Source organism: Talaromyces rugulosus, chromosome II (assembly GCF_013368755.1).
Source record: "Talaromyces rugulosus chromosome II, complete sequence".
NCBI lineage: Eukaryota > Fungi > Ascomycota > Eurotiomycetes > Eurotiales > Trichocomaceae > Talaromyces > Talaromyces rugulosus.
The window spans coordinates 1,724,087-1,747,173 of NC_049562.1; the positions used below are offsets into that span (position 1 = coordinate 1,724,087).

Sequence of the window (23,087 nt, forward strand, 5' to 3'; positions counted from 1 at the left end):
TGCAACCAAGGGGAATAAGCAGAGTAAAGAAGAAGAAGAGGAGGAGGAAGAGGAAGACAAAACAAGCAAGGGAAGCTCCGTTCAGCTCAGCTCAGCTCACGCGGCGGCGTGACTTGATCAAACACTCACGATAATGACGAGGACTGCGCCCCACTGCCTCTGCTGCCCAAGGGCCCAGCCACCGCTGTATTGTATGCATACAACAAACTTACTGTGGATACTCTTAGTATACAATGACCTTGTCGAGATTATTATTTTTATTATTACAAGCCAAATAATTCCATCATTTACCAGCTCCAATAATATTTTGGCATGTGCTAATTAAGCACCAGCCACAGCGGCTGTGGCTGGTGCGCCAAGCCCGCATCGGCGCCTGCCAAGCTTGACCCAGCGATCCGCGGCAGGTGATTGTGATTCATCGTCCATTATTCACTTGCACCTCTTGACCCCGACGACTCGTTGATCTTCGCCTTCTTCTGTTCTTGCTGGCCTCGTGATGGCGGGCAAGCGACCGCGCGCCGCCTTCGAGGCCGACCTCCAGGCCCAGCAGTCTCCCTACGCTTTCTTTGGCACCCCGCTGCCACCACTGGACCCCAGTGTCAGGGACGATGGCTCCTACGTGCCCGTCTGGAAGCAAGAAGTGACCGATGAGCGCGGCCGCAAGCGATTGCACGGCGCGTTCACCGGAGGATACAGCGCCGGGTGAGCTCACGGTCCATGCTACCCAAGGAACATATGGACTAAAATCGGTTTTTGTGATACAGGTATTTCAACACCGTGGGCTCCAAAGAAGGATGGGCCCCCTCGACCTTTATTTCTTCGCGGTCAAATCGCGCCGCCAAGGCACAACAGCAGCAAGTCGAGGATTTCATGGACGAGGAAGACCTCCGCGAGGCCGAGGAGTCAAAACAGCTGGAGACCTCGGGCGACTTTGCCGCGTTCGGTTCTACCCAGTCTTATCTTACCGGCCGAGGTGGCATCATGGATCTTTTCAAGGCCGGTGGCGAGACCATGGGCGTAAAGCTTCTGAAGAAAATGGGCTGGCGAGAAGGACAAGGCATTGGACCGAAAGTCCGACGAAAAGCTGACCTGGGTGATGCTGCACCACATGGAGGAGAAGAGCATACACACCTTTTTGCTCCCGAAAATGCCCCAACAGTGACCTTTGTCCGAAAGACGGATCACAAGGGCCTCGGCTTTGAAGGAGAAGCGCGTCTGGAGTCGAGCCTGCAGTCAGAAAGCAAACCTGCAGACAACGAGGACGAGGACGACGCTGATTCATTCTTCAGTCAACGCTTAGACTCTCGCAAAAAGTCAAAGGAGAAAAAGCCTGCCCGCCGTGGTGCATTTGGGGTTGGCGTGCTTAATGACACCGGATCAGATGACGAGGACCCGTACTCAATGGGACCGCAGATTTCCTACAACCGTACTATTGGAGGAGACAAGAAAAAGAAGAAATCCAAAGGGATTGACGGCGGCAAGCTCCCAGTCGGCTCGGCAAATCCACTTTTAACCAGCAAGCCGGTCTTCATCTCAAAGAAGACGTCTCTAGCAGGCTTTCGCAAGTGCCATGACGGCCGTTTACCGCTCGATGGTTTCACTCTCGCTGACGCCATTTCGAATATTTCTCTTTCTTCTGAAAAAACCTTTTCTCCCCCCCAAATACCCCAGGGCTGGAAATCGTCAAAGGCTCCCATTGCCGACAGAGATACATCTGCTTACACATCGACTGCTGATGCCGCAAAAGCCTCCAAGCTTGATCCCAAGACCCGTGCCGAGCTCTTGGGTGAGGACCAGCTTCCCGGTAAATCAATATTTGATTGGATGACCCCCGAGGGCAGAGAAAAGATTGTCAGGTTGACTGGCAGAACCGATCTACCTCCAGCTTTGGGAGAAAAGGCTCCGAAAGGATACGGAATATCAGATGCTGAGAAGCGTAGGAACTTGTGGGATCTCGTTCCGAACCTTGATAAGGCCGCTGCGGTCCAGGCTCTAGAAAGAGCAGTGGGAGGCTGGATGCCTTACTCGGAGGATGAAAACAAGAGGCAGCGCTATCGTAGTTTCCTAGAAGTACGGGCTGGCTTAAAAGAAGGCCTTCCAGACCGCCTGCCGGGGTCGACAACAAATGCATGGGCTATAGAAATGCATGAATTCGCCAGAGCTGCCGAAGTCTTCAGGCCTGTTTCCGGCGTGATGGCCTCGCGCTTCACGTCTGCCAGCACTGCTCCTAAACTGGGATCGGACCAGCGAGATGCCACTTCATCTCAGTCTCTATTAAGCCGCCCAGCAGCGAAACCAGAGGATCCTGCCGAGGCAGCAGCCAAGATTGGCATGTTTGGGCAGATGACCCGCAGCACGCTGTCTTTCTTCCCAACTCGTCTGCTGTGTAAGCGACTCAACATTAAGCCACCAGCTCACGTTCAGCTTGATCCGGGCGATGTAGCAGAAGGGGAGTCGCGGCCCTCAGCTCGTCCAGCCGGCAGCTCCTCCCGGTTAGATCTTGTTTCTCAGGATGTAATGAACCAGCTTCTCTCCGAATCTGCCACGGCTGCTACTCAAGAATCGGGGAAGCCTACAGCGGCACCCGCTCCCATTGTCATCGAACCAGAAAAGAACGAAGCGCTTGAAGCAGAGCGGCCTGGCGAAGCCGTTTTTAAAGCCATATTTGGCAGTGACGACGAAAGTGAGGAAGAATGAGCCATTCATTGTATTATGGTAGGTACCTCGACAGACGCTATTAAAAACTGTAAAATAAAGGCGCAAGCCTTGTACGATATTAGACAATTCTACGGATGATACAATCAACGTTTTTTTTTTATCGTATGCAAGCCATAATGAACGCTGTCAGCGTTTGGGGACTCGGGCATAACAGCCATAAACGCAAGTACTGCTAGTAATTAGTACCACTGTGTAGTAGTACGCATGATCACATGCGCATGCGACTGCAACAATAATGCTCCATTCCCAAAGTGGTAATATGGACCTATTTATAGTACTATATTTACTCTGGGGCTATTCTTGAATATTTTCTTCTCTCGAGAAAACAACAATAAACACAATGTGATTTCCCACAAAGTCATGACATTAATCATGTAAATAGCGCATGGCAACATTAAGCGTTGCATGAGCAGGAGCTGACGTACGGTAATTAGTCGTACGACGCGGCGGCGGCGGCGGCGGTCTTTAGCCTCCTCGCCCGTCAAGAAAGCTCATCCTCCTTCCCCTCATCTTGCTGTGCTAGAACAAGGGCGCCTTTTCGCACATCTCACGCCGCTTGTCTGTGTAGGCCCGTGCTTGCTAGCTGCTAGGTTCACTCCTCTCCTCTCTCTCTCTCTCGAGGTCAAAGTCAACTCTTGCTCGCATCCCTTGTCCGGTGGCCCGCGCCAACCCCGATCCTGGTTGTTGACCATGCGTGTGATGCTGTTCCATCCAATACGTACTGTCCGTCGTCCTTTTGCGTCAACTGAGTAACAGACAGCATCTTGAGCAACCCTTGTGCAGGCCTTGTCGCAAACCGCCATCCTTCATCAGCGCCACCACTGCGGTTCATACTCGATTCATAGCCGGTGAAACCGGCCCACAACAGCCGTCGCTTCCCCAAAGCATTTCCCCCGAATCTTATCTGTTTTGTTTCAGCCGAATCGCCGGTCTATACCTCTACTTTACTCGGAGTTCTCGACGCACATCATGCAAGATGGTGAGTGGTTCATTGTCTTGGTCGGCGCATTTGTTCTAGCCAGCCGATCACTGTGTCGCAATATTGCGGATTTCTAACCCTTGGTTGTAATCACAGGGCTGCTGTTTTTCTCGTTCGAATAATGGCCCAGAGGCGTCCCAGTCCCCGGCTGCGACACAAGAGACCTACGTAGACTCTCTTGCTCATGCCGGACGCTCGGAGCTTTCTCCAGGTCAGCAAACTGAAACGACGACGACGACGACGACGACAACGCCCAGCCATCGTTCGCGTAGAAGGACAAATTACCAGGATACACCACTACCGCTAGATGAGCATTACAACCAGCCCATTCGCCCACACGTATGGCGCAGCAAGCGGCGCACCTGGACATCAACACAACTTGCCAAGGAGCGAGAAGAGTTCTGGGATACTCGGGTTACGGGGCGGTCCGAAGTGTGGGCTGCTCTCCGTACTGCAATCTCTCTGCTGCAGGAAAGCAATACCGAGACGGCTCAGGGGATCATAGATGCCGCGGGTATCACAGTGCCGACTGGGGATCTCTGCGAGGGCTGTTACGATGAAAACGGAGCTCTGTATCGAGTACCTCAGTGCATCGCTAGTGATCCCAGCAACATCGTGGACGAAACTCTGTCCGGGGCTGAGGATGAGCCGGATGAGGATCTCGATGATGACGGCATATCTGATCGCAAAATAATACCCGAAGAGTCTGGCGACGAGCTTATACCGGACGACATACAGAGGCGCCGAGAGGAGAAAGGGAAAATGAGTGAACGCGATATGATCAAGGTCCGGGCTCGCCTCAGTGATCGAGGAGGGCCGGATGTGACCATTTCCCTGGGCAAGACCCAGAGCGTTGGCATGTTGGCTCGTAGAATCCAGAACGAAGCCAATGTTTGTTTTTTGATTACATCAAGATATTCCTCCTACTAACTTGTACTAGATACCAAACCATCAACGAGTCCGCATCGCCTACCTAGGTCGAATGCTAAAAGAACATGAATCCTTGCTTGACCAAGGATGGAACCAAAACCACATCATCAATGCACTGATTGTCTCCAGGCCATCTTTTAATTTCTCGTGACAGTCGAGTCACAATTTCATTTATGAGGAAGATTTATCAAAGTCTCAGAGAGCTTTTATTATTATTATTATTGATATCATCACCGGAGTTGTATCTGTTATTTGCACAATACCCCTATTGTTTTGTTTTCTTCCTGGTCATCCAGTGGCAGGCCATGTCAGAATCTCCATCGTTTTTACTATCTACTGTGTGTCATATATTATCCACACGTTTTTCATCTGTTTCTTAAATCTGGTGCAGGCTCATCTACTTATCATTTCCAGTATATCAATTATACGTAATGGGTGGGAGCTGAGCTAATATTTGAAGCTGGCTCGAGTTGACAGACGAACTAATTCCATTTCGCAATTATTACTTTAAACGTATCTTTATCTTCAGCAATAATGAGTCCAGACATTGATATTGATAGTCCAAGGCATTGACCAATGAATGGCGGGCAAAAGCGGTGAACAGCGGAGACAAGCCTTCCAAAGGCAGAAAAAAAAAGTTGCGGCATTACGCTGAATATCTTCAACATCACATCTTAGTCCCTCGGGAAAATCAAAAAAAGCTCAAGAATATTCTGTTTTATTCCTCGGAATTTAAAAGAGGGAAAATAACAGCCCAGAGGCTTAGACGCCATGGCTACCAGAACAGACAGCGCGGACCAGATCCAGAAGACGCCTTTTGTGAAAGAATTGGCTGCAAGTGGTAAGCTTGGGACTTGGGACCCGAATATCCTGATGCAATGACTGACTGTGATACAAATATGTAGACCGGAAAACACGCGACAAGGCCCTAGAATCGCTGTCTCGCTTTTTGCGCGCTCGCCGAGATTTGTCTCTCTTGGAACTGTTGAAGATTTGGAAAGGCCTGTTTTTCTGTGAGTTCTTTTTTTTTCCTCAAAAAAAAATATATATATATATATATATATATTATATATACCGGCAAATTGCTTATTTAGTACCAGGCTTCTACCACTCCGACCGTCCCCTCACCCAACAAGCGCTCGCCCGTGAGCTTTCATACACCCTCGTCCCCAGCCTGCCGCGCGAGAGCCGACTGCGATTCCTGCGCGCGTTCTGGATTACCATTGGTCGCGACTTCCATGCTCTCGACCGGGTACGACTTGACAAGTACTTGTTCCTGATCAGGTGTTACGTCGGTGTCGCTTTTGAGGTGTATCTCAAGGGAAAAATTAGTCCGTCTGATAATAACGGCATCGCTGAAGACGGGCAAAAGAAGAGGAAAAGACAGGATAAAAAAGATAAAAAGGCGAATGGGAAGAGAAGGAAGCAGAGCACCGAAGAAGAAGAGGAAGAATCAACACATCATGAAGAAGAGGAAGAGGAAGAGGAAGACGGAACCGAGAAATGGAGCGCGCTAGAGTCGTACATCACCCTTCTCGAAAACGGACCTCTTTGCCCTATCAACTTTGATCCAACAGAAAACGACGGTTCCAAAAAGTCAGAGGAAGATTCGATACCAATGCCGCATGGGCCCGATGGCCTGCGGTACCACATCACCGATATCTGGCTCGATGAGCTTGCCAAAGTCATTGATAAGGACGAGGACGGATCTAATGAAGTGGCCCTGAAGGATCGCTATGATATCCCCATGGACCTATTGCTGCGGCCCTTTGAGAAACTGAACAAGGAAAGCCCGACAAAGTCAGTCAGACAGAGGGCCTCAGAAGAGGTTCTGAAAGATGAAAGACTGGTTCAATGGGGGTTTAAAGAAAAAGTCGTCGAAGATGATAATAGTGAAGAAGACGAAGACGAAGAATGGGGTGGGCTGGATGATTAAATTCCTCTACTTTCCATGTCGTTGTCATCTTAGATAAAGAAAAAAAAATTGCAATTGTAAATGTTTCCATGGTAATCTTCTATTTCCTAGGATCGTGGGCTCTACAATTCGATCCTCACTGGGGTATCATACAGCGAAATAAAAATATACAAGATATCAAGTCGACGAGGATATCCCTCATCCTTCCAACTCAGCAAGGCCCACGTGCCTCATATAAATGTCCCGACTTTGACAGGGCTGTCCCAAGCCCCTGGTGGATCTCTACCTGAAAGGGCGAGAACGGGATCCGTTCACCATCAACGCTAATGTAGCCATCCCCCTGATTCCGGGGGATAAGTCGGTATCCGCTGACTTTGCGGACTTCCACTTCGGGGATGTCGAAGAATTGGCCTTTTTCTACCGCCGTCATCATAGACAATGATTTCATGCGCCCGATTGTTCCATCGATCATAACCAGGTCCATCATTCCATCACCAGGTAACGAAGCAGGAAAGAAATTGACGTCGGCAGACATAATGGCCATGTTTCCGGCATACAAATTGCCTATCGTATCTGTAGACACCTTCTCCCAGTCACTGGGCACCTCGTCGTCGACAGTACCGTATTTGAGAGGAGGCAACCCCTTTCCAACTTGATCACCTCCACCGACTGGCCGAAGTTCCGGCTTCTTGTTCTTGTATGCGAGATAGTGTTCCTTGATGTCTTTCTTCTGGTCCATCTCAACCTTGAAAGCCACATCGCACGGATATGTCTTTTGAGCGATAAGGCGAACAAGAAAGCCGTAAGTGAACCGCGCAGCACCCATCCAACGCAAGTGGTCAGTTCCCAAGTCTGACTCGGCAATGATCCCATATGACTGCGACAAGAATGACAGTGTTCGGGTGTTCCCCTGTGAGATTGATGCCAGGTCCAGTGGAGTCCGCAAGCCTTTGATGATCGCAAGAGCAACCAAGCTGACACTATTTGTGCCGTAGAGATTCCAAGCCAATGCGTTTCCCGATCCACAAGGAAGCATAGTTATTGCCAACTTGGTGAGCGCCTCAGACGCATTCGGCTTCTTTGCCAACCCATTCAAGACTTCATACGGCAGGCCGTCGCCGGAGCAGCATACGACTGCATCGTAAGCATCGACGTCTATATTTTCGCCTAGATCAATAGCATGGCCAGAGTGAGTCGTCGTCTCCAAGTCGATCTTGCAGCCTGCAGCCTCGAACATGGGCGCCGCATACTGAGCATACAAGTCTGTAGCGTATCCCTTGCCGCCATAGGGATTAATCAAAACCCGCAACCGCTTGTTCCGTTGCGCGTCGCCATACGCAAGCTCCAATAACCGCTCGACCCAAGATTCTACTTTGGTCGCCTCGCCGCCGTTCAAAATATATTGTAGTGTGCTGGGAGAGTAGTCTTCTTTTAACAGAAGCTTGGCGTATTTTATAGACAGGGTGGATTCAGATGCTTCCACGGCAAGGATGTTGTAGAAGGGTATTTCTTGTGACGGACTAGATTCTTAAGACGAGCGTTAGCAAAAGTTTCTCTGGCCAGTAATCAATGTGTAGCTGCTTGGTTCTGTATTACCAGTCGTCCAAAGTCCGCAACACTGAATGTTCTTGACAACTTTCGGGTCTGCATCGACGATGGCTGTTAGTTACCAAGCAGTAAAACATTCGAGATTCAATGCAAAATCAATTTTTCCTACCATGTATAAGAAGGGCATCGGCGCCCAGCGCCAAAGTCACGTTCTTTCCCACTTTGATCACGAAATTGGAGTTGAAGTTATCCGAGTCAGTCAATGTGTCGGCCAGGAGTGGCGACTTCTGGGTGGAACTCTCAGTAGACATGTCTGCTATTGTCCAATGCGTAACATAATGCGGGGGATCAATTAACAATAAATTGAGTTAAGGAGTGGCTGATTATGGGAGGCAAAGAAAGACGTGTGTTATGTGTTTTTTTTTCCCCAAAGAGAAGCCAGGTCGCGCGCGATAAGGCGACTTCGGCATCATCGGACCATGGGCCTAGAAAGCAACGAGCCGCTAACCACGTTTCGGGTCTCAGCCCTGATGAGTCATGACTTGATTTGGCCCTTCGCCCCATATGTGGCCCGCTTTTTATGACGTGCAGCCAATAGTAACACAGATTTCATTACAGAAAAGGCCAGGAAATGTAACATGATTGGGTATGTTTTTCTAAAAATATGCTAATTATAGTTAGTGGTTATTTATTATTACCACTTCCGGTTTAGTTTGATACTGTCTTTCACAATTGGGACACAATTGGTAATTTACAAGTATACATTTATAGAAAGCAATCTATAGCTGCAGTGTTGAAGGTAGATACACTGTTTCTGGCTGAGGATTACAACTGTATGCAATTAGTGCGGGGAGATACATGCATTGCCACCATCGGACGAGTCGTAGACCGCAAACTTGTTAGTCGGTGGCTCGTGTTGGACGCCTTATGTCAGGAATTCCACTGATTACTATCTCTAGAGGCCAATTGGTAGTACAGGCATAAGCTACATCTCCAACTATATAACCCAAATAGGTGTCTGGAACCTAATTGCCCTTGCTCATGGCTATTTATCCGAGCAATTACTAATTACATGTAGCTTCGGTCGCTGGGAAAGCCGAGCCCCTCCCCCCATATTCGATTTTCCTCCAACTCAGATCTCCTGACGTGGCCAATGCAAAGTACCCCTCTTTTGTCAGACTTGCAGGTGTATTTCTCCGAAACTAACTGTTCCTGCCCATAGTCCCCATGGGGGGAGGGTAAAATATCCACAAACCTGACTTGCTTGCATGGGACAAAGAGAGCACACAACAAGAAAGGAAAGTCTGACGAGCTTGACAGCGAACAGATTAGCTGCCAACCATGGTCACAGGACGCATAAATAGGGCGCAAAATACTTTTGTAATAACTGAGAAAGTTCCCCCTTGAAGTTTTCTTTGATCATCTTTTACCCTAAAGTTCAACAATAGAGTAAAAGGTCGGAGACTAAAGTGACAGGCAAGAATACCGCCAAAATGTCTTCTACCACCACTACTACTGCAACGGAAACTTCAACAGTACGAGAGCCAAGTCAGCCTTTTGACCCGGACAGCCCCGATTCGAAGCTATCCCCACTTGAGAAAGAGGAACTCGAGGTTGCCAACAAATACAGCTCGCCAGACGTCTACATCAACGGCGAAGACGACACGCTTTGGCACCCATTTTACAGCGACGATCTCGAAGTCAAGCCGCTTCGATTTGAAACCAGAAGTGGAACATGGGTTACTGTGTTGCGTAGCAAGCGTGACACATGGCTCGGAAAACATCGACACCGTGGGACTGTCACAGCGGTAACGCTTAAAGGGGAATGGTACTATAAGGAGTAAGACAGCATCTACCTACACAAACCGGATCTTTTTCAAAGCTAACAAGAGTTCTCTTTCAGATACGACTGGGTTGCCAAACCAGGGGACTACGTAGTCGAGAATCCGGGAACTATCCATACCTTGCACATGGGGCCTGGCGCAGAAGTTGTATTCACCATCACAGGCAGCTTGGAGTTTTTCCACGATGACAACTCCTTGAAAAATACCATGGATGCCTTCAGTTATGCGCATTTGTACCTTGAGCATTGTAAGAAGCATGGCATCAAGCCGAACGACAAGCTTTGGTACTAGGAGTTGTTTCTCGTTGGCTTCTTTTGTTGGTTGGTATTGGTTCATGTTTCTAAATGTCGTTGGTAATAATAGTGTATTTAAATAGTGTACTCTGTACTCTGTACGTACATACTATTAGAATGGAAGAAAACCCTATTCTTTGCACCAACGCCAAGGCGAATGCTCATAGTATTTTAGAAATGTTTTTGATGCCACGGCCGAGTCAACATGAGTATCATTATTATTTAAGGATAAAAACTTCAATCAAACACATATCTAGGAAATATTAGGGTATCATAATAACAAGCAAGTTCTCACAACAATTTATGCCTCACTTGGGATGTCTACAAATGTCCGCCGGAAGGTATATAGGTCGGCACCTATTGACCAAAGGAGCACAGTATGCTCCATGCACCACGAGGTATTAACCAACACTTGAGAACTTCCCCTCGTCTGTCCATGTTTCTCCTCTCTAGTAGCCTAGTATTGCGGTCTAGTTGGTCTAGTTTGGCAAATACAGAGTATAATCACAATAATAGTGAATGAAAATAACTCAAGCTTGACTACATTGAATTTGGTCAAGACGCCGCTTTGTAATATTAACTAACATTTTACAGTGGTATGAAAGACACCCGAGGACATCATGAGAAGACCATAAATAAAGAGCACTTCAAATATTGGAATCTTTGACATACATCAACCTTTCTCTTTTCTAGAAATATCAATTGATCTTGTGCAACTTGTTAAATAAAGTTGATCAATATACAATTTTATCCTATACACCAGACCAGATCACAGGTCCAAGTAAACGTTTGAAGATCGAGAAGCATCAGTGATGCATACATCACCGAGCCTTGGCAGAGACTGTTAGAATCAATGAATCAGTGATATACTTGTGAATCTATTCTTTTCAGAAAGGCCGTAGTGGAGGTAGGTGACATAATATTAAACATGAAAAAAAATCTCCATTCAACAAGAACCTTTGTTCGTAATCGTTCCGGAACGTAGATAGGATAGAACAACATAACAAGACCGCATGCACTCCAAGACTAGCTATAATGTAATTTTAACACAGGAAAACTCGCCCATTATTCATCTAAGCTACGGAAGCTTTCAAGCCTTTAAGAGACCCCAAAGCCAGGGCAAGTCCCTGTGAACGACTCCTTATCCGTACGAATCCGGTAATCGGGCCGTCTTCTCCCTCTTTCTCGATACTCAAGTTGGCTAATGCATCCTCACCTGCAATAATTGTTAGAAAAATGTTCATGTCCGAATTGAAGTGAGAGACAGGGAAATTCTTACCAAACACGCTACGAGCGTACAGATTCGCACTCAAGAACTGGCAGTCACCCTGGAGGGAGGCATCTGGTGTTAGACATGTCATGTTGGTGCTTTCCATCAGTTGTTTCAGGAACTCGCGGAGATCCTTTGCTTTAGAGTTAATGTTGACCTTATTCTCCCACTCAAATTCAGTCCACATTGTTCGGAACTGAGTCTCGGTACAGCTGGCTGGTTGGATGTAGTCCATGATATCAGCGTGGATATCATTCAAAATAACCACGTGGGTCTCTGTAGAGCTCGATCCATCGTAAACCACGTTACCGAAGATAACACCAGCATCGGTAGAGGAAACCTTGACTGTGGCCTGGACGTTCAAGAAATCGCGAGGGCCAAGGTTCTGTGTTGTTGGGCGCTCGACAACCTTCAGGTCTCCAAGTGTGGCAAACTCTACAGACAGGTTTTGCAAAGTTTCGGTTGTTTGGTTGACGATCAACACATCCAAGACAATGTCGAACTGATGCACCTGGACATATGCCTCAGCATATACAGGGTCAGAGAAACCGGTCAGCTGAACAATGCGGCTGAGTTTAGAGGACAGGTCCTCGATAGTGGCATCGCCACCTGTGGCTTTCATAAGATCCATTTCAATTTCATCAGTTCCTTCTCCCGCATTCTTCTTAGCCAATTGCCGGATGGGAATAGCATCGTCAATCTGAATGGCAGCTTTGGCCTTCTCCGAGGCTTCTTTTGCAGCTCGTTTCTTCTCTTCGGTTTGCACGATTGTCCTAAATGCCTTTCGTGTGTCTTCCAAGAAAGTACTCTCAAGCTCCTTTCGCTCAGAAAATTCGGTGAGAGAGCGCACACAAGTCATGATACGATCAACCGAGTCCTCGTCAATCGGGGCCTTCACAAATTGTGACTGACCAACGCGAATGATCGAGATCATGATAAGCATGGCCTCGGCGCGGAGGGCATTGGTACGTGCGGTATCTTGAGAAACCTCCGAGTGGCGCATGACCAGCTTTGTCAAGGTTGAGGATAGAACTGTTGCGAGGTAGTAATCACCATCTAAAATGAGCTGGCGCAGGGGAGGTTTCTGGGCGGCCTTCACGGCTTCTAATTTAGCAGCGGCGGCGGATGAGCTTGTCAAGGCGCTCTCAGTGGCATATGTTCCGTCAGGAAGGACTTTGCGTGATCCACTGGGGGCGGCAGGCTTAGCATGGCCGTTGACTTGGTCAGAAATTGGAGCATTCTCGTCGGGAACTTCATCCAGCAAACGCTGCTCTGAGGCCAAGATAGGGATCTCTCCAAGGCTAGCTCTGATGCGTTTCCAAGCTTCGCGAATATCATTGGCTTCCAGAGAGTACTCTCCAACAACCCAAAGGACACCGCGGTAAACCTTTCCAGCTCGCACTTCACTAAGTGTCGCCACAAGACGCTCGATTATAGATGGCCGCAGTGCCGGGAACTTCTCGACAACCTCTTTGACGAAGGAAATGACGTCTACTGCGGAGTTATTGTTGAAGTCGCCAATAAAGTCCATGAGTAAATCGACAACGCTGGCGGCAATCTCTGAAAATTTGATGGCACAATGATGAATGGATTGGATGAGCAATTGTCGGTACTCGCTGGCCTGTTGACATGCAAAATTAGCCTTGGGGCGAATATGTCGTCAAAGAGGGATAACCTACCTGTTCGTACTGTTCGTCTACATTCTTTGCAAGCTCCTTCTTCAAGAGCATCACAATTTCCTCCACGTTCTTGCTCGAAACCATCTCCAAAGCAATGCCGAGCGCTTTGCGGCGAACATCAATATCCGGGCTGGAGAGCACACGTAAGATCTCCATGGTCAAGTCGTCCAAAACCCCCTCGTTTCTGATTCTTAATTGATCCACTCTGTCAAGGACGATAAGTTTGACATTGTTGTCGGCTTCCTTAATACTGAGCTCAATCAATTTTGACGCGGCGGCTTTAACTGCCACGGGGTTGCTGGTAAGAGCTGTGAGCGATGTAGCAGCTTCGTAGATGACCGTGCTTGCAGATGCATCTAGCAAGTCGAAAATCAATCGCAGATATCTTGCCTAATATAGTATCAGCATCAAAGGTCAATACATTGGCAATGGGGTTCACACACCTTGTTCTGCGAATTTTGCACGGCATCCTTTCTAATGAACTCAAGCTCAACTAATTGCAACAGTTCGTCGGCATTTGGGATGCTGTCGAACGTTTCACTGAGGTATTCCAAAGCTTTCTGGTGGTTGATGGACATGAGAGCGGCGAAAGCATTTCGTTTGCAAGTGTGGTCGTTCTCTGAACCGAGGAAGGCTTGAATGAGTTCTGGGGCATCGGGGATCAAGGACTCGGAGTGTTGGTAGATAGAAGACACAGCCCACACAGCATTCTTTCGCACGTAGGCGTGACGGTGTTCGAGGCACGAGCGAGCGGACGAGAGGAGAGGCTCGATGAGTTCAGGCTCGCGAAGTTTGCAGAGGAAGCGGAGGGTGTTTCCTCGGATGTATTCGTTAGGGTGCTGCAAGTCATTTCGAATGCCATTGCTGTAGAATTGTTAGCTAGAAAGGAGCAGCCCGCAGCAGAGGGGAAGCTCACCAAACCAAGATCATTTCTTGCTTCAGTTTCCCGGTGGAGTCAAGTTTCGGGCATATTTCGTAGTAAAAGTAGAGAAGCTTCTTCAGAGCCTTGTTCTTCGAAGGCATAACAAAACGAATAATGTGCATGAGTAGCAGAGGCATTGGGTCGCCATTGAGCATGATTATAATAATTCTCCGCATGGTCTCCTGCTTGGTCTCGTCGGTGCCTTTTTCCAGCTGCATCTTCAAGTCCTGCAACGACGGCTGGTCCGCCGTGTTGTCCTGGTGGACCAAGCTGTATGCGTTTTCGAGAAACGACGCCATGGTTGCTGGTTTGGTGTCTAGCAATGCGATACGGGACAGGTGTTAAGGGTGAGGGCGGTTCAGGAGCTGAATTGGCTCAGTCGCAGTCAATTCGCGGGGGTAGAGCAGGCAATCATACCGGAGAAGAGCTCCCAGAATAGAGAAAGAATAGGACGATAGTGTGTCCCGGCCTCCGTCACCTATCTTAAAGCATGGGCGGGGTTGTCAACAATCCGGAGCCTGTGTCTACTTGTCCATTTGCCCAGCGAGCCCGGGCGGAAGTGTGTGCATGACTAAGCCGAGCTAGGCGCCTGCCCGCTCCTCACTAAGAATTGTTGTATGCGGCCTGGACTTGAGCCCCAACACCGTTATTATCATTCATTTTTATTGCGACCTGCTCAACGCTGGACGTGTCGAGGCAGACGTGACCATGTCGGACTCCAATGAACCCTTCTATCTGCGCTACTAGTAAGACACCATGGTTGTTGCCCAGGTTTCCTCCGCTGCTGACTTGCGTGCAGCTCAGGTCACTCTGGGCGGTTCGGGCATGAATTTCTAGGTAAGAAGGCATCATGTCTTCCTTTACTGACAGTCTGGCTGATCAAACGACTAGAATTTGACTTTCGCACCCTCGGCGATGGCCGCAGTGCTTCGGCTCGCTATGCTAACAACTCGAACTACCGAAACGACTCGCTTATTCGCAAAGAGAGTGCGGCCGCCCCTGTGCAAAATATTCGAAGTGCTACAATGGGATTCTGACTGTGTCTAGTGTGCGTCAGCTCCCTTCTGATCGCCGAAATCAAGCGCATCATCAAGGACAGCGAGATTATAAAGTACGAGAGCCATCGTGATCTACGGGGTCGTCACCACTGACTGTGCTGCACAGGGAAGACGATTCGAAATGGCCGCAGAAGAACAAAGACGGACGACAAGAACTCGAGATTCGACTAGGCAATGATCATATTTCGTTCGAGGTAAGTGGCCCTACGTGCTACATGTCCTACAAGACGTTCAAGATGCTCATTTGTGTCTATAGACCGCAAAAATCGGCTCCCTAGTCGATGTTACCGAATCCGCAGACCCGGAAGGACTGCGCGTCTTCTACTATCTCGTCCAGGATCTGAAGGCGCTGGTGTTTTCTCTCATTTCGTTGCATTTCAAGGTCAGTACCTCTTTACTGCTCCTTCTGGTCTGGCCGACTAGTGGTTACTAACCTGGCGTCGCAATGCAGATTAAGCCGATCTAAATGAGAAGAACCAGGTACAGGCGGCGTTGAGTGATATTGGCATAATAATATGGGACTGGATTTCAGTGGCAAAAGTTGGAAGTTGAAAGTTGAAACAGGCGTACACGAGGGCGCCAACCAATCAAGAATGCACAGTAGTGAATACACATTGATGTACGTATGGCTCGTGAAGCACAGCAATTAGTGTTCAAGGGGCCCTGTTAGTTAGATGCATTATGATTTGACCTGATCCATCATCCCAAACGTTACGAGCGTGCAGTCTTGGCGGGATAACGTAAGGCCTGGCTGAGGTGATCGATCGCGGGGAAAGCGATCGCATGACCCAAGCCGGGGACGGACAACCCGACTCTTCATCCGTTCGGCCCCAACAACCTCCCTCGATAATAGATCATTATTTGCAAAGAACCCGAACGATTGCCCTCAGTTTCCATTGCGACATTGAGTGTTGTGTGCAAATTTCTAGTGTCGCTTTCTGTCTTCCTCCTGCATATGCTTGTGTGGCGCTTCACCCCTCCGATGTCATCTTTCTGATCCATCCCGATGCCGACGCCGAGTGACAACGCGTCTGTCCTGACTGCTGCGAGCGCGATTGCTGAAGAAGAGCCCATAGCACACGCGACGTGCCCGCCCGAGGTTGTCAGACAGACGACGATTTATTCAGTCGCTTCAGAGGAGCGCCAGCAACAAAATGGTATAGCCGAGCTCGCCACCACCACCACCACCACCGAAGAAGACACACAAGGCTCAGGCGATGCTGCGCCGTTTGCGATAGAAGAATCCTCTCCGAAGACGAAAAATCGCGACGAGGATGCGTTTATGACGACGACTTTGAGTCCGGAAAGCTCTCCTTTGGAGGCCAAGGAGGATCAGTCTAGCAGCCCGACCGGCTCTGCGACGTCATCCGTCGTCTCGTCTACATCCGCCTCGTCCTCGCTCAACTATGACTTCTCTAATGTCCGGGTACGTCGCATGCACTATTTTGAGCCAATTGTCACCTCTGCTAACTTTTCCCAGCTTTTGCCGAATTACACATCCTCCTTTTTGCGCTCCGGAAGCAGATTCGAAGGCACTCAGCAGTCCGACTCCCAGGTTTACTATGTAGACGTGGAAATCAAACATGTCGACATGGCGGAATCATATCTATGCGGCTATCTCCGCATAAAAGGCAAGTTTTCTTTGTTTTTTTGTTTTTTTTTTGGACCAGAAACCCGATTACCTACGGTTTGAGCTAACATTGCCGTTATACAGGGCTTACCCCGGATCATCCCACCCTGACCACGTTTTTTGAGGGGGAGATCATCGGAACGAAGCACACATTTCAAACCAAAAACGATACCTGGGGCGCCAATGAAAAAACAGATATGCAGCACTGGGCCCGGTTTCCGGCATGGAGGCCGTTGGCAAAGCAGGCAAAGAAGGCCAACTTTACCTATCGGAATTTCGCCCAGCGAGAGCATCTATTTATGCGCTGGAAGGAGTATTTCCTTGTGCCTGATCACCGCGTGCGCCAGATCACTGGGGCGAGTTTTGAGGGGTTTTACTATATATGCTTCAACCAGGTGGAAGGGACCATCAGTGGTATCTATTTCCATGCGAAAAGCGAAAAGTATGATTCTCTTCTCCTTCCACAGAAAGGCACTATGAAACCAGATACTAATTGAAAATTCTAGATACCAACAACTCGAGCTCAAACACGTCCAAGACCGTGGCTGTGCTCCGGCAATTGAGTTTCGTTAATCAATACTTGAACATCTCTCCGCCATAATCGGCGTCTTTTTGCGAACAGATTAAAAACAGAAAAAGCGCCGTTAATACATTGGTTCTAGGCACCCGCCCTTTGCCATACATCTCTCTCTCTCTTCTTTCATGACACAAAATGATTTTCATTTCTCATCTTATATTGATTCGAAACTTTCTTTGTTTTCTTTTATTCTTGTGTTACCATTTGGTGGTTCTGGGTTTACGGTTTCTCAACGGATATCACGAGGCGCTTACACGGTTCTCTTTTTTTCTTCTACTATTTACCCGATTATGATGTTTCTTTTTTTCATTTAAAACAGTTGACAGTGCTGGGCAATGGATTGATATGTGATGCACACATAGGTACACATAAGTATAGCCTATAGCTTTTTTTTCTCAAACATATTTGAATTATATATGTTATCACAATTGACCAGTTGATACTCCATGTCCTCTTTCGAGTTAAGATTTGTTTCTACGAATAATCGAGTTTATACCATTGCAATGCTACCAGTTGACATATATATATCTATTTGAAACTAACAAAAATTATCCATTGTACACTTATATCTATCAACCTTGAATGTACAGGGAAAGGGTTGAAAGCTGATTTCCTGATCAAATATCATCAATTGAGATCAGTATGAAAATAAGATTTGACCAAATATGTACAAGAAGACAAGTGGCAGCAAATCGTGTACAGGCCAGGCGGCATCGCGCCTTTACATGTAAAATAAGTGTATATATAAAAATCTTCACACTTTTGAGAGCCCGATTTACATAACCAAAATCAGGCTGTTCGGTGTGGTATGCAAAGGTACATCCAATCGGACAAAAGAATAAGGGGTATCATGTGTTTATGATGGATTGAAAAGAAAAGAAGAAGAAACAGGATGCATGAGGGACAAACAACATTCCCACTCTTTTTTTGATTTTTTTGAGACAGTTAGAAAGAGGCACTCGAGTTTTGCCGACTACCAGCAGCCGAGCTGGTCATACTCCCCCCACCGTCACTACTCGGTGTGTGGGGTTCTAGCACGACTTGGCTTCGGATGGAGACTATCCATTCATGCTGCAAAAGTTCGGCCGCTGTAGGGCGCTTGGTGGGTTCGCGCTCAAAACAACGGCGCAAGAAGTCGATACCCATGTCACTAAGATGATCTCGGTCGGGTAGCTGGGGTTGGTTTCCCTGGGCGATGTTGTACATGATCGCCCATTCGTTGTCAAGTGATGACCACGGGCGACAGCCGGTGACCATCTCGAGGATCACACAGCCAAGGGACCAGATATCCACGGCGCCTTGCCGCTCAATCAAGTCCGACATGTCTCCTCGGATAATTTCAGGAGACATGTACATGGGTGTTCCGGTCATGGTCTTTTGGTTCTTTCTCTGGGGGTCTTTGGCTGCCTTCCCATCTTTAAGGGCAGAACCTTTAGTGAGGGGGTCACCATTGACCACAGTTTTGCCTTGACGGGCAATGATTTTAGCTGCTCCAAAGTCGACGTATTTGATAACTCCATTGTGATCCAAAAGGATGTTCTCGGGCTTGATATCACGGTGAATAATTCCAGATTGGTGCAAGTAGGCCAGTCCTTCTAGTAGCTGCAGTGCATACACCATGATGAACGTCTCATCTTCAATGCGGCCGTGCTCGAGTAGGCCTGCTAGAGACCCACCAGAACAATATTCCATAAATATATATACTTTGTCACGATGAACCTCGATGCCGTAGTAGGAGACAATGTTTGGATGATCAAGGACTTCAAGAACACCCATCTCATCTCTGATTTGCTGCGCAATGACAGGAATGAGCTGAGGATCTTGCAGCCGAATTTCTTTGACTGCCATGAGAAAGTTGCTATCCAGGTTAATCGCGGCGTATACAGAGCCAAATGTCCCGCCTCCAATGAACTGGCCTTGTTGCCACCGAAGACTGACATTGGTTGCCGCGGATGAAAGGACAGTCAGTGATCGGTCTGCCTCGTTTGAGCCCTCCAGCACCTTGCCCATAGCCTTCCGCTTTGAAGTTTGTTCCACTCTGTAGTCTTCGAGAGTGGCAATCTGTACGAGGCGCTGATCGCCGACGATTTTCATTGCTTCCTCGTCGCTGAGAATTCTGCTTCCGCCGTATCGTCTGGAGCCGGTCCGAGATTCATCCAGGCGTTTGTTTTCGGCTTGAGCTGCCAAGGTTGACCTGGCACCCATGATATCAAAATGAGAGATCAACACCGACATGCAACCAGCCACCTTGATCCTGAGCTGAGAGTACTGGTTATCATCCATCGACAGTAGATGGTTGCTAGAGGTAATGGCCATGGCAAATTCAAGAGCAGCAACGGCCCATTTGAATGTCTTTCTATCCGACGCGTCACAATCGTCGCAGATGAAGGATACCCATTCAAGAGACAGCTCAACCAATCGCGCACTGTTCATGGCTCGTCGGTTGGTGTCGACGTAATTTGCCGATCGCTTACCAAATTCCGTTGCAAATGCATAGCATGCTTGGATCAGCTCCGTGTTGTCAATGGCTTTTTGCTTGAGCTGCTGTCTGATGATAGCGACACTATTCATAATAGTTATGGACAATTTGAACGAAATTTTCTTGATTTTATTCAATTCAGCGTTGACTCGTCCCAGGTTCGCCCGCTGCTCTATAGCAATATCGAGTTGAATGTTGGTCAGTTGGGCTAGCTCGAGTCGCGCATTGACAAGTCGTTGCTGTGTACCATCTGCTACAAGACGTAGCTTTCCAAGACGGACATCAGTTGGGTGCTCCAGGTCATCAACTTCCATTACTTTGCCAGACCACGCGATTTGACGTTCAGGACGGACAACCAGGATGTATTGGAAAAAGGAAGCAGGGTCCTTAGGGACATCCTCCTCGCGAAAAGATGTACCAAGTATAGACTGAATGTCAACAGTTTGGTCCCATAAAGAATGGTGAGCAATCAGGTAGACGCCCTTTTGTCCAACGGAATCGTTTGATGTGATAAGGAAATGATCTGAGATCAATAAAGCCTCGAAAAACTCCTCGGCAATATCCGCACTGAAATTGTACTCGGTGGCATTTTCAAAGAGTTGCCGAAGGAAGCGGGAGAAACGGTAAAGCTTTCGCTGGCGGACGCGAGTCGAGTCCAAAGAATTCTTATAGCGTTTGTCCATATCAACAGGATCTTCATCGTCACGTGGCGAGAGTTCCCGTTCAAAGTGAACCATCAACCGCTGCAAGGATTTGGCAGTCAAGGCACTAGATTAAAAAAAAGGGGGGGTCAGTGGATTACTTGTACTGGCTATCAGGTCAGAAATTACCTGAACTGTTCGGCAACCTCAATGTCGCCACCCTGGAGCTGGCGGCCGATTTCATTCGAGAATCCCCATTCTTGCTCCAAGATTTCAGCTTCTTTGAAAGTGTTCTTGTTGGCATTTAGTTTCCAATTCAGCAGCCGAAAGTAGTATTTCATGGCATCGACAACAACGGTGTCAAAATTTTCATCAATGCAAGGTGGCAGATCCCAACCGGGTTCAGGCTTCGAAATAACGAGGTAACGCTGTTTTATACCGACGGCGACTTTCATCAAGATTTGGAATTGCGAGATCATTTGATCAACGAGGATTGGTGATTGCTGAGCAGGGTCTTTCATCTTTTTCGCGTACGAAAGACGGACGCGGATGATCTCTTGAATTAATCGCGAGGGGAAGTTGATGAGGGTCAAAAGTTCTTCGATATACGGAGGCAGATGGCGTTTGGAAAAGGCCTCTGCGTTGTCGATCAGAGTGTTTTTCGCTTTGTTAATGATCTCGCCAATACCATCGATCATATTGTGGTCGCCTTGGAGAGTCTTGAGGCCATCTTCCTTCATAATACGATCCAAGAATGAGCCGTCATCGGACAGATCAGTACTGTAGGCTTTGGTTCGAGGCTTGGTGAAATCCAAATCGATATTACCGACCCAGCTTTGAAGGATGGCCAATTCGGTGCTGATCAGAAGAGTTGTATTATGCCAAGCAATGATAGCATCACAGCTCTCTTCAAACTGGTCAGAAGCAGCTCTGGGGTTGGCAGTCACCATTTCTTTCCTCGTAGGATAAAGGTAATCGCACTTGCCGATTTTGGCAACAACATCTTCGACTTGTTCAATGGCGGGTTTCCCGATTTCCGTTTCGCCTTTGATTTCAAAATTAATGATGTCTTCAACAATGGGCCCCAGACTCAACCGCGCATCCTCGATGAGCTTTTTCTGCAAGGGGAGGCTTCGGCCACATCTTTTTGCTCGAACACCAAGCCAAATTTCACTGTTCATGGCAGACGATCGCCCGGATTCGGTGGAGCCAATCAGCCTTTGTTTCTCCTGCTTGATAACATCTCCTTTTAAGACGGAAGCCAGCATGGTGTGCCATTCTAGACGCTCCTGGTTCTTGGGGTTCTTCAACTCCTCCATTGTTGGTTGGTTCTCGTTCTGAGAAAGGAAGAGCTGGATATCCGGATCGTATTGGTCGTCCTCGAACGGCACTTCAGAGGATGGCGAAGGGTCGTCAATGTCCGATTCTATAGTAGGCATTCCCTGAAAATCCGTAAATTGTTGATACCATGCCTGCGGGTTGGCCCGTAGCCTTTGTACATAGGCCTTCTCTTGGGCGCGATACTGGGCGTTTGGGTCGCGACGCGGGACCCGTTTGGCGGAGGACGCGCGACGGTTGTCATTCTGGAGATTTATAAACTGCGGAGGGCGTCGTTGAGGAGCGTATGTATTGGAGGGGGTTCTTGCAGGCCCCGGTGGGCGCTGCAGTCGCTCGGGGGCAGCAACGCTGCCATCTGGAAGAACGCCGTTCTCAAAAGCTGGAGTTCCGACCAAGCTACTCCCTCGTGGTCGTCCAGTGGCTCTGGCTGGCCATGCTGTATATCCAGGAGGTAGGGATCCAACAGAACCGCCGAGGGGGGGCGAGGTAATGGCGGGCTGCTGGTGGACGTCGAGATCGTCTAGATCGGACGTCGAGCGGACGACGTACGGTGAGGAATTGACGTACTCGTCGCCAGAGCCAGAACCGTCAGAATCGTTGTGCACAATGATGTCGGCGCCCTCCATGGCTTCGATGGTCGTGTCAAGGTGGCCGAGAAGGGATGAGCGAGCACATGGACGAGTGAATGGCGTGGCGGCGCGGCCGGTGAAGCTATCCCAGCGAGGGCACGAGCAAATAAAAACAAGCGGTGGGGTGGTTCATGGACGAGGCGTCTCGCTGAGGGTTGCGACAGCTCTGGCGGCGGTTTCTTCCTGTTGTTTGCCGTCCATGTCGACAACTTGCGGCCTAACCGTACTGGTGGTGGCGCTAGTATGTAATAGGAAATGAGGCTCCACCTGGCCACAGCTTTAGGCCTTATTATTATTATGAGCCCAGTCAGCGTCGCTGTTATTATTATTATTATTGAACGTTATTTACATACGAAGTGCTAATTATTAATATTGTAAGCTGCCAGTCACTAAAAATCTTTGCCGAGTATACTTGGAGAAGCTGTCTCATTTGCAAGAGCTGGACAGTCTGCGACTATCATATGATGGCTCAATTACGCTGATACTTCGTTATTTTAATCTTAGATGACAGGGAGATCGTCGCATTCTCGGTTTTATATATATAAATTACTTAAGCATTGCTGTTGGTTTGCAGCTGGAAGGTGGTTTCCTCATCGGGTATGTTGACGACATGTGGAAATGCAACTACTACAAAAAC

General features: G+C 48.3%; 8 protein-coding genes across 8 annotated transcripts; 5 read left to right on the plus strand and 3 right to left on the minus strand.

Annotated features, from left to right (window-relative positions):
• Positions 1-496: 496 nt before the first annotated feature.
• Positions 497-4,778, plus strand: TRUGW13939_03070 (uncharacterized protein; the record flags this gene model as incomplete). The annotated part of the gene is made up of 5 exons (XM_035486256.1): positions 497-702; positions 765-2,683; positions 3,564-3,697; positions 3,794-4,588; positions 4,638-4,778. 5 exons carry the CDS (start codon positions 497-499, stop codon positions 4,776-4,778), a joined length of 3,195 nt encoding a protein of 1,064 aa, XP_035342149.1.
• Positions 4,779-5,398: 620 nt separating this feature from the next.
• On the plus strand, positions 5,399-6,563 carry TRUGW13939_03071 (uncharacterized protein; the record flags this gene model as incomplete). Its single annotated transcript, XM_035486257.1, has 3 exons — positions 5,399-5,468; positions 5,533-5,640; positions 5,728-6,563. 3 exons carry the CDS (start codon positions 5,399-5,401, stop codon positions 6,561-6,563), a joined length of 1,014 nt encoding a protein of 337 aa, XP_035342150.1.
• A 190-nt stretch (positions 6,564-6,753) lies between these two features.
• Positions 6,754-8,401, minus strand: TRUGW13939_03072 (uncharacterized protein; the record flags this gene model as incomplete). The annotated part of the gene is made up of 3 exons (XM_035486258.1): positions 6,754-8,069; positions 8,139-8,201; positions 8,260-8,401. The coding sequence occupies 3 exons, from the start codon at positions 8,399-8,401 to the stop codon at positions 6,754-6,756; spliced, it is 1,521 nt and encodes a 506-aa protein (XP_035342151.1).
• A 1,182-nt stretch (positions 8,402-9,583) lies between these two features.
• TRUGW13939_03073 (uncharacterized protein) lies at positions 9,584-10,225 on the plus strand (the record flags this gene model as incomplete). The annotated part of the gene is made up of 2 exons (XM_035486259.1): positions 9,584-9,930; positions 9,994-10,225. 2 exons carry the CDS (start codon positions 9,584-9,586, stop codon positions 10,223-10,225), a joined length of 579 nt encoding a protein of 192 aa, XP_035342152.1.
• Positions 10,226-11,300: 1,075 nt separating this feature from the next.
• Positions 11,301-14,397, minus strand: TRUGW13939_03074 (uncharacterized protein; the record flags this gene model as incomplete). Its single annotated transcript, XM_035486260.1, has 5 exons — positions 11,301-11,443; positions 11,507-13,118; positions 13,177-13,566; positions 13,620-14,040; positions 14,093-14,397. 5 exons carry the CDS (start codon positions 14,395-14,397, stop codon positions 11,301-11,303), a joined length of 2,871 nt encoding a protein of 956 aa, XP_035342153.1.
• Positions 14,398-14,806: 409 nt separating this feature from the next.
• Positions 14,807-15,622, plus strand: TRUGW13939_03075 (uncharacterized protein; the record flags this gene model as incomplete). Its single annotated transcript, XM_035486261.1, has 7 exons — positions 14,807-14,844; positions 14,898-14,935; positions 14,990-15,085; positions 15,146-15,209; positions 15,263-15,350; positions 15,413-15,538; positions 15,608-15,622. The coding sequence occupies 7 exons, from the start codon at positions 14,807-14,809 to the stop codon at positions 15,620-15,622; spliced, it is 465 nt and encodes a 154-aa protein (XP_035342154.1).
• A 540-nt stretch (positions 15,623-16,162) lies between these two features.
• On the plus strand, positions 16,163-17,359 carry TRUGW13939_03076 (uncharacterized protein; the record flags this gene model as incomplete). Its single annotated transcript, XM_035486262.1, has 4 exons — positions 16,163-16,582; positions 16,637-16,843; positions 16,918-17,228; positions 17,293-17,359. The coding sequence occupies 4 exons, from the start codon at positions 16,163-16,165 to the stop codon at positions 17,357-17,359; spliced, it is 1,005 nt and encodes a 334-aa protein (XP_035342155.1).
• A 949-nt stretch (positions 17,360-18,308) lies between these two features.
• On the minus strand, positions 18,309-22,447 carry TRUGW13939_03077 (uncharacterized protein; the record flags this gene model as incomplete). Its single annotated transcript, XM_035486263.1, has 2 exons — positions 18,309-20,610; positions 20,673-22,447. The coding sequence occupies 2 exons, from the start codon at positions 22,445-22,447 to the stop codon at positions 18,309-18,311; spliced, it is 4,077 nt and encodes a 1,358-aa protein (XP_035342156.1).
• Positions 22,448-23,087: the final 640 nt, after the last annotated feature.